Source organism: Procambarus clarkii, chromosome 13, assembly GCF_040958095.1.
Source record: "Procambarus clarkii isolate CNS0578487 chromosome 13, FALCON_Pclarkii_2.0, whole genome shotgun sequence".
NCBI lineage: Eukaryota > Metazoa > Arthropoda > Malacostraca > Decapoda > Cambaridae > Procambarus > Procambarus clarkii.
The window spans coordinates 19,366,448-19,377,267 of NC_091162.1; the positions used below are offsets into that span (position 1 = coordinate 19,366,448).

At 38.9% G+C, this 10,820-nt stretch overlaps 1 protein-coding gene across 1 annotated transcript; it reads left to right on the forward strand.

Annotated features, from left to right (window-relative positions):
* Positions 1–812: 812 nt before the first annotated feature.
* Positions 813–4,179, forward strand: LOC138364377 (uncharacterized). The gene is made up of 4 exons (XM_069323993.1): positions 813–887; positions 3,314–3,329; positions 3,420–3,779; positions 4,175–4,179. Exons 1-4 carry the CDS (start codon positions 813–815, stop codon positions 4,177–4,179), a joined length of 456 nt encoding a protein of 151 aa, XP_069180094.1.
* The last annotated feature ends 6,641 nt before the right edge of the window (positions 4,180–10,820 follow it).

A 10,820-nucleotide genomic window follows, 5' to 3' on the forward strand; every position in this document is an offset into this window, starting at 1 on the left:
TTGGGGAAGAAAGTGGAAATAGTTTGTAAAAGGGTTCTCACCGGGTTTTTTCCCCCCTACCCTTCTTCTCGCGTTTTCCTTGAGACATTGAGACATGTTATCTTCCTGAAGGGAAGAATAGTGGAATATAATGCTTGAGGAAGATAGGGGGGAAGGGGGGAATAGTGTGAAAGAAGGATGATGGAGAGGCAAAGAAGGGATGAAGAATGGGAAAAATAAGGAGGAGAGAAAGATAGAAGTGAAAGAAGAGAGTGAGAGAGATTACTCCTTTGCCATCTATCCACACCTCACTCCCAGCATCCACAGGAGATTACTCCCAGCATCCACAGATAAATCCCAGTATCCACAGATAAATCCCAGCATCCACAGATAAATCCCAGTATCCACAGATAAATCCCAGCATCCACAGATAAATCCCAGCATCCACAGATAAATCCCAGCATCCACAGATAAATCCCAGCATCCACAGATAAATCCCAGCATCCACAGATAAATCCCAGCATCCACAGGTAAATCCCAGCATCCACAGATAAATCCCAGCATCCACAGGTAAATCCCAGCATCCACAGGAGGTGAGAACACCGTATACACAACACATGTTTTGATTATACAAAATCTTTACTGCATTTCGCCCCCTCATATATATATATTTTCTGTGGTCCTGTGGCGGCTTTTTACATTCGGAGAGTTTGGATGAGGTCAGTAGAGCAATTAAGGAAAGGGGGAGGAGGCGGTGGGAAGGGGAAGGCGACTGGGAAAGGAAACATTGAACTGGAATAGGAGAAAGAAGCATAGGGAGAGAGGAGTGCTGAATGGGTCTGATTAGCATAGACTTCAGCATGAATGAAGTGAAATCAGTGCCTTCAATACCTGATGAAGAAATCAGAGTGAGTGCCTCAGGGCTCTGTCCTGGGACCTTTCCTGTTTACTAATAATAATTTGTGGTAAATTTTATTTTTTTTAGACTACAGGGGTGAAACTCAGCATTATTGTTTGTGGATGGAACTAATGCAGAGGGTAATAATAAGACCATTGTTTAAACATGTTGCACGAAGAGCCCCCTACACACACACACACACACACACACACACACACACACACACACACACACACACACACACACACACACACACACACACAGAAGAGTTAGGGGGGACATGATCCCCACATTCAAGATACTCAAGGGAATCGACAGGGTTGATAAAGACAGGCTGTTTAACACAAGGGGAACACGCACAAGGGGACACAGGTGGAAACTGAGCGCCCAAATGAGCCACAGAGATATTAGAAAGAACTTTTTTAGTGTCAGAGTGGTTGACAAATGGAATGCGTTAGGGGGTGATGTGGTGGAGGCTGACTCCATACACAGTTTCAAGTGTAGATATGATAGAGCCCAATAGGCTCAGGAACCTGTACACCTGTTGATTGACAGTTGAGAGGCGGGACCAAAGAGCCAGAGCTCAACCCCCGCAAGCACAAATAGGTGAGTACACACACACACACACACACACACACACACACACACACACACACACACACACACACACACACACACACACACACACACACACTCGCACACTCACAATTTGGACTGAACACTAGCAGTTGAGTGTTGACAAATACACTAAAGATGGCTTTTCTAAACCTTTACATCTGTGTAATGTGATAGTGAACGGGAAACAGGATTAGCAAGGATTAAAAAAAACAAATAAAACAGATTTAAAAAAATCTGTATATAACCAGTATGATACAAAAACAAAATGTTGCTTAAGAAACAAAACAAGAAAATACTTTTCTGTTGCCCACTTGAGGTCCTATTTCAAGTGTACAGTGAAGTGAGAGAGAGAGAGTGAGAGAGAGAGAGAGAGAGAGAGAGAGAGAGAGAGAGAGAGAGAGAGAGAGAGAGAGGAGGTATAACTACTTAATCTAGTAGTCTTAATCTTACAGAGCGGTGATCTCACGTCTTGCTTGGTCGGTGTTCGATCCCCGATGGTCCAAAAGGGTTCGACTTTCAAGTCATTAGAGTGAGACGAAGGAAACTAGGTTTACTCTCTTGGAAGGTGTAGAGTAGGAGAGGCGACCTGCTTGGAGTACACACGTAGATGAAAGGCTTTAACAAGGGGAGGTATACATATAGAGGTAAACCTCTAGATACGCATCCAGGTGTGTATATGTAGAGTTTACCTTAGTCCTGGACAATGTTCGAGGGTATACAGCATATTTAGTGGTTGGTCAGTTATTGTGGTGGCTTTAATAACCCTAGGTATTAACCCTCCAGAAGTTGATAGACCTAATGACCCTCCAGAGGTTGATTGGCCTTAATAACCCTTCAGAGGTTGATAAACCTCAATAACCCTCCAGAGGATGATAGATCTTAATAACCCATCAGAGGTTGATAGGACTCAATAACCCTCCAGAGGATGATAGATCTTAATAACCCATCAGAGGTTGATAGGACTCAATAACCCTCCAGAGGTTGATAGACCTTAATAACCCTCCAGAGGTTGATAGACCTTAATAACCCACCAGAGGTTGATAGACCTTAATAACCCTTCAGAGGTTGATAGACCTTAATAACCCTCCAGAGGTTCATAGGCCTTAATAACCCTTCAGAGGTTGATAGATCACTCTTGAGATCTCTCTCTCTCTCTCTCTCTCTCCCCCCCCCCCCCCCCCCCTCTCTCTCTCTCTCTCTCTCTCTCTCTCTCTCTCTCTCTCTCTCTCTCTCTCTCTCTCTCTCTCTCTCTCTCTCTCTCTTCTCTCTCTCTCTCTCTCTCTCTCTCTCTCTCTCTCCCCTCTCTCTCTCTCTCTCTCTCTCTCTCTCTCTCTCTCTCTCTCTCTCTCTCTCTCTCTCTCTCTCTCTCTCTCTCTCTCTCTCTCTCTCTCTCTCTCCATACACACTCCCTACTACCTACCTAACCCCCCCCTCTACCTACCCCCCCTCTTCTCTCTACCCCCCCCCTACTTCATCTCTCTGCCCTCTCTCTCCCCCTCTCACCTTCTCAGCCAGAGGCTCAAGAAGAGTCTAGCAGATCTAATTAAAACTTGGAGCGGAGAATCGGTGGTTTCAATCAGATGGTACGAGGGAAGCTTCGCCTGTTTCATTAACTTAGCTCACACAAGTTAGAGCCAGAGTCAGTCAGCCCGTGGGGGGGGGGGTGAGGGGATAGGGAGGGAGGGAGGGTAGAAGGAAGGTTCTTTTTCTTCGTTTTTTCTTTCTTGTGTATTCTCTCTCTCTCTCGCTCTCTCTCTCTGTCTCTCGCTCTGCTGGACACACTTCTCCAACTTAGATTGCTTCAATCTGGTGTTTCAGATTCATCAATCTAAAGGTTAGGATTGAAAGTGGTTGGTGACTGTAGGTGAGCTTTATATAGGTGACCTCTATATTGGTGACCTTTATATTGGTGAGCTTTATATAGGTGACCTCTATATTGGTGACCTCTATATTGGTGACCTTTATATTGGTGAGCTTTATATAGGTGAGCTCTATATAGGTGACCTTTATATTGGTGAGCTTTATATAGGTGACCTCTATATAGGTGACCTTTATATTGGTGAGCTTTATATAGGTGAGCTCTATATAGGTGACCTTTATATTGGTGAGCTTTATATAGGTGACCTCTATATAGGTGACCTTTATATTGGTGAGCTTTATATAGGTGACCTCTATATAGGTGACCTTTATATTGGTGAGCTTTATATAGGTGACCTCTATATAGGTGACCTTTATATTGGTGAGCTTTATATAGGTGACCTCTATATAGGTGACCTTTATATAGGTGAGCTTTATATAGGTGAGCTCTATATAGGTGAGCTCTATATAGGTGAGCTCTATATAGGTGAGCTCTATATAGGTGAGCTCTATATAGGTGAGCTCTATATAGGTGAGCTCTATATAGGTGAGCTCTATATAGCACTAACACGCCTTCTTCACACTTCGATATAGATTGTTATTTTTTGCTTTTTGTCCGCTGTTAACTTGGTGTTAATTATTGACCTCAGCTTTGTAAATAATGACCATCTTTATATTTAATTAAAATTTAACTATTTTTTTAATCTAATTTTCATTTAATTTCAATTTAATTTTTATTTGATTCTAAATTAATTTTCATTTATATTTAATTTCAAACAAATTATATAATTTTAAATTTAATTTAAATTATATTTGTTATAGTTTAATTTAAATGTAATTTATTTTTATTTAAATATTTTTAATCGCAAATGTTAAGTACGAGTACGTCCAAGGCTTTTTGAGCTTCTCAAAAGCTAATTGAAACTTCTGAGAGCTTAGTCAAGCAGTTATAATCTTTAATAAGCTTTGTAGATAGTCGTAAAGCACCTGGTGTGCTGCCTTATATATAGACAACTTTCAGCTTTATAAAGAAAATCACATAGACAACTTTCAGCTTTATAAAGAAAATTAGTTAATTTTTCATTTTTAGCAATCTTCTGAAGCCTCGTAATATATTATGAAGCCTTGTGATCAACCCGTCCTCGACTCAAGTCCATTCCATCCAGCGCTCGACCCCACAGACGCATTCATCAATTTTTACATGCTGTTCATGCAAAACCTGGAATTTTCTCAAATATAAATTAATATTATAATATATTAGCATAATGTACATGTATAGGCACAGGTTAGGTTAGGTTAGGTTAGGTTAGGTTAGGTTAGGTTAGGTGTTTAGGTTCTGTTGGCGATTATTTGAATTTGTAGTACGTGGGTGAAGCATTTATGCTTGTTCGAACAAAATTTGAACAAAACAAACTTGTGGTTCGAACAAAAGTTCGAACAAAACAAACTTGTGGTTCGAACAAAATTCGACAGTGAAGCACTTGTTCCGCAAGTGTTCGAACGAAATCAGTTGTGAGTCGTGTGTAAACCGTTTTTCACCTATAAACAGCTGGGGTTTGGCGGGTGCATGGAATCACTTTTGAGTCTTTGTTTGGAGGACGGGCTGTTAGTGATATAATATGAAGCCTCATGCTTTATTCTGAAGCTTCACAAATTCTTAAAAAAGAAAACGTAACATTCTAGAACCTTCCTTAACTCCATAACACATATTTTTTTTCTAAATCTCTAATAACCTTTTTGAAAACTATGGAAACTCCAGCCCTGGAATACAGAAAACGTTCTCTAGACCCTTACTGAAATTTCAGGAACCCATCCACCCCACCCCCCACTTAAAGCTCTCGCTAAACCGTGCTGAAATCACATGAACCTCTGCTGAAGCCTGGTGAAGCCCCTGTTAGGCCTGCGTAGATCCGTGTGAGCCGCTTCGACGCTTCGGAACACACAGGCGGGCCCAAGCTTTATCGGTGATCGCTGACAAATAGGCATTTCTCACTGACTAGCTCGCTAACTCCTGGTTCATGTCTCTCTCTCTCTCTCTCTCTCTCTCTCTCTCTCTCTCTCTCTCTCTCTCTTTCTTTCTCTCTCTCTCTCTCTCTCTCTCTCTCTCTCTCCACCTAATAAACTGCAACAAAAGCAGCTGTCATGAAACAAAAGCAAATACATCTCATTGTTGCTATTATTATTATACTTGACCCTTTTATTACTAATATTAACATTAGTTAACATCAGAATGTTAATGACAACGATATTAACCAAAAGGTAATGACATAAGTTATTTAGATTAATTACTCCCAGTCGATGTTTTCAGTAAATAAGATCAGCGTGATATTCATTTTCTTGCTTGTATTTGTTTATGTAATAAATTATAATTGAGAATTCATTCTGTAGCAGCGTATAGAGAGCTGGTTGGTTGATCTCGTCCTGTGACAGCGTAGACCTCAACATGATGGTTGATCATGGCTGGTTGATCAACAACACTGTACCGTCGTTCTGACAGGTGTGTGTACCGTGCACCTGGAAGGCACGGTACCGTGTTACAGTGCACCGTTACGCTTCAAGTTACACTCAAACAGCAGTTGCTTGAATGTAAACAAGTTACAGCTGATCCACACCTGTGTATGGGCTGTAATACAGTCCAAGATATGTATGTAAACAATGTATGTAAATAATGGCTCCTGCTCCTGCCTACTTGTTGAGACAGCCCCCTCCGTGCGCTCCTATGCCGGGTTTAGTCCACTATACGGGCTCGCCATAGCCCGTGCTACTTTGGAACTTTTTTTTTTATTCCGAGTAGCTGAGTCTTACACAACAGCAACAATAGCCTGCTTGATCCACTCTCGATGTGGTTTACCTGTTTGGTTCACCCCCCCCCCTTCTGTTTGTTCTGTTTGCTGACACCCTCTTCATTCACTGGTTTACTGCATGTGTCTCGTTCATTCGTTCAATAAATCTGACCCACATGCTTTTGTTGATTAGATCTGCCGCGTTCACCTGTCCACCGCGCCTGTCCGCGTTCACCTGTCCGCGTTCAGTTGTTCACATCACCTGTCCGCGTTCAGTTGTTCACTTCGTGCAATGTGTTCATCGGCACGCCTGTCGGCACTCGGCTAGTCCGCTCGTGTAGGTTGTAACAACACTAGCGGCTGACCTAAATTGGTGGTGGTGGGGGGGGGGGTGTAGAGGGGGGGGGTAGGGGGGGGGGGGAGTGTGACCCCGATGACGTCACCAAGAGGCCATAACAGGAATAATCGCTCCAGTTTTGTGCTGGTTATGTCGTCTATTGTCTGTCTTGACTGTCTGTCTGTCTGTCTCTCTCTCTCTCTCTCTCTCTCTCTCTCTCTCTCTCTCTCTCTCTCTCTCTCTCTCTCTCTGATCAACGAGACTGTTGGTGCGGTTGCCTCGAAGCTCCCGCTTCGGACCCATTATATACACATAGGGTTATTTTCATGATAATTATATTTTAATGCAAAGTTTAATCACATTATTTTACAAACTTGAGAATTTTATTTTTTCCAAATGAGATTACGTTTGGTATCTTTGTTTAGTATATATATATATATATATATATATATATATATATATATATATATATATATATATATATATATATATATATATATATATATATGCGAACAAGCCTGAATGGTCCCCAGGACAATATGCAACTGAAAACTCACACCCCAGAAGTGACTCGAACCCATACTCCCAGGAGCAACGCAACTGGTATGTACAAGACGCCTTAATCCACTTGACCATCACGACCGGACAAAATGAGGTGATAGCCGAGGCTATTTGAACCACCCCACCGCCGGCACTCGGATAGTAATCTTGGGCATAGCATTTTACCAAATCACCTCATTCTTTGGGGCACACGTGAGGAACACAAATGCGAACAAGCCTGAATGGTCCCCAGGACAATATGCAACTGAAAACTCACATCCCAGAAGTGACTCGAACCCATACTCCCAGGAGCAACGCAACTGGTATGTACAAGACGCCTTAATTCACATGACCATCACGACCGGACAAAATGAGGTGATAGCCGAGGCTATTTGAGGCTACGTGTGCCCCAAAGAATGAGGTGATTTGGTAAAATGCTATGCCCAAGATTACTATCCGAGTGCCGGCGGTGGGGTGGTTCAAATAGCCTCGGCTATCACCTCATTTTGTCCGGTCGTGATGGTCAAGTGGATTAAGGCGTCTTGTACATACCAGTTGCGTTGCTCCTGGGAGTATGGGTTCGAGTCACTTCTGGGGTGTGAGTTTTCAGTTGCATATTGTCCTGGGGACCATTCAGGCTTGTTCGCATTTGTGTTCCTCACGTGTGCCCCAAAGAATGAGGTGATTTGGTAAAATGCTATGCCCAAGATTACTATCCGAGTGCCGGCGGTGGGGTGGTTCAAATAGCCTCGGCTATCACCTCATTTTGTCCGGTCGTGATGGTCAAGTGGATTAAGGCGTCTTGTACATACCAGTTGCGTTGCTCCTGGGAGTATGGGTTCGAGTCACTTCTGGGGTGTGAGTTTTCAGTTATATATATATATATATATATATATATATATATATATATATATATATATATATATATATATATATATATATATATATATATATTAGTATATTTTGGTAGCAGTCTTTCCTGTAGACATATATTATTAAATATGACCGAAAAAGTAAGATTAATAATTCTAACACGAATTTTCTCAATCTTTCGTACATTTCTTTTCACTGTTGGAGGTAATTCAAAAATCAATTCTCCAAAATTCATTTTTATTTCTAGTCTGACGCGACACGAGCGCGTTTCGTAAAACTTATTACATTTTCAAAGACTTTAGTTTACAAATACACAACTGAATAGAACTTACACATCTTCGATTTTGTTTATATCTACATTTGAGTGAGGTGGATGGGGTGAGGTGGCATTAATAGGGTATTAATTTCATCAACACAAGACAGAACACGAAACAATGGGTATTGAAATGGAAGTGATTGTAGAAAGCCTATTGGTCCATATTTCTTGATGCTTCTATATTGCACACCTATATTCTACCCACCTCAAGACTCCGCTCCAATATAGAAGCATCAAGAAATATGGACCAATAGGCTTTCTACAATCACTTCCATTTCAATACCCATTGTTTCGTGTTCTGTCTTGTGTTGATGAAATTAATACCCTATTAATGCCACCTCTTGTTCTGTCTTGTGTTGATGAAATTAATACCCTATTAATGCCACCTCACCCTATCCACCTCACTCAAATGTAGATATAAACAAAATCGAAGATGTGTAAGTTCTATTCAGTTGTGTATTTGTAAACTAAAGTCTTTGAAAATGTAATAAGTTTTACGAAACGCGCTCAAGTGTCGCGTCAGACTAGAAATAAAAATGAATTTTGGAGAATTGATTTTTGAATTACCACCAACAGTGAAAAGAAATGTACGAAAGATTGAGAAAATTCGTGTTAGAATTATTAATCTTACTTTTTCGGTCATATTTAATAATATAATATATATATATATATATATATATATATATATATATATATATATATATATATATATATATATACACACACACACACACACACAATGTTCGTTAATATATGTATATAATAAATACCAGAATATTTACAAAGTATATCCTAGTTTCAGTATAAAGTATGTACTAATATATTACATGTCAGTATATATGAGCAGTATATACCAATTTAACTACAATATATTCTGGAAAATGTATATACAATGCTTAACAGTATATGTATCCATTAAAATATGGCACAACACACACACACACACACACACACACACACACACACACACACACACACACACACACACACACACACACACACACACACACACACACAAACACACACACACACACACACAAACACAAACACACACACACGCACGCACTGATAAATATACAACCACTTCTCCAAAAAATTATCATACCAATTCTCAAATATAATAATAATATCAATAATAGGAAACGAAATCAAAAACCAATAAAATAAATAATTTGTTGTAATTATCATAATAATAACATTATTAATAATTGTGACTAATAAAAATAATTATAGTTAATGGCGATAGTTATTATAATTATTACAAATAGTTTCGTAATGTAATATTACGAAACCTTTACATCTTTTCTCAAACAAACAGACTTTGTTTACACGTGTTAAGCAACTTTAGAGCTCATAAGCTCTACCAGAAAGTTAATAACAATAACGATCTGTTGACATAAAAATTGTATAAACTGTTTAATCAATACAACCTAAGCCGCTATGATCGAGGGAAGATGCACAGGTTTCGCAAGTGCTTACAGGACTCCTGGCCCCCCAGATGTGGAAGTTTAATGGTTAGATAGGACCTGGGAACATCTTTTGCGATAACATCCTGGAGATTAATGTCAGAAGCTATGTCTATAATTTATTTTTCAAGAAGATATAAGAAAGTAAATATATAAATCTTTTCATTTTAAAGCCCATGTATATATTGGGGAAGGTGGTAGCAAAGTATTATGATCCTCCGTCTGTATAGTTGGAGTATACAGTATAGTATATACACTGATATAAAATCCATCAATCATACATACATACATACATACATACATACATACATACATACATACATACATACATACATACATACAGGTGCCATCTAGTGTGGCTTGGGAGAGTTGGGTGTTACCTAGTTCCTTGGTATACCATATCGGCATACTTTACACAGTAGCGAGACGGTGAAGCATATTTAGTATACCATACTATACCTTCAAACCCTCCTAAATACGGAGTTTACAGAATGTATTTCGGCAAATGACCATTAAAACATTCTCACACACATTCAACTTATTAAAAAAAACTTTCAGAACATCCAAATAAACATTAATGGTACAGTAATCAACAGTAATCAATCAACAGTAATCAATCAACAGTAATCAAACAGAATTCCCTCGATTGCTATACAAAATGTATAAAAATAGTAGGCTAATAATAATAAAAGCAAATGCTATATTAATATTAGCCAATAACGAAATTAATATTAATTTTTAATAACAGTAATGACTATGACAACTTTAATTTTATTCACTAATAATTTGTTAAGGATTTTTATTTGTAAACAAATTTAAAGTATCAACGGGTTTACCACATTTATACAACAATATTCACGAAATATTTTCATTCTTTGGTACACAAATTTTGGTACAAATTATAGTGACATGTGTTTTCTTTGTTATCTGTCGACTCCTTTTTAATATATATTATTCAGTAATGATTGAAATATAATTTGAATTATGTGAATTATAGTCACAGATAATAATTGGGTGGGATTATTTATTGTGTCGTTGTTTTTCTCTAAAATTGTGTTTTGGTTGGGGTGTTGGTCTGTTTTATATTATATTAAATATAATATTATAATATTATAATATTAAATATGTTTTATATTATATTAAATATAATATT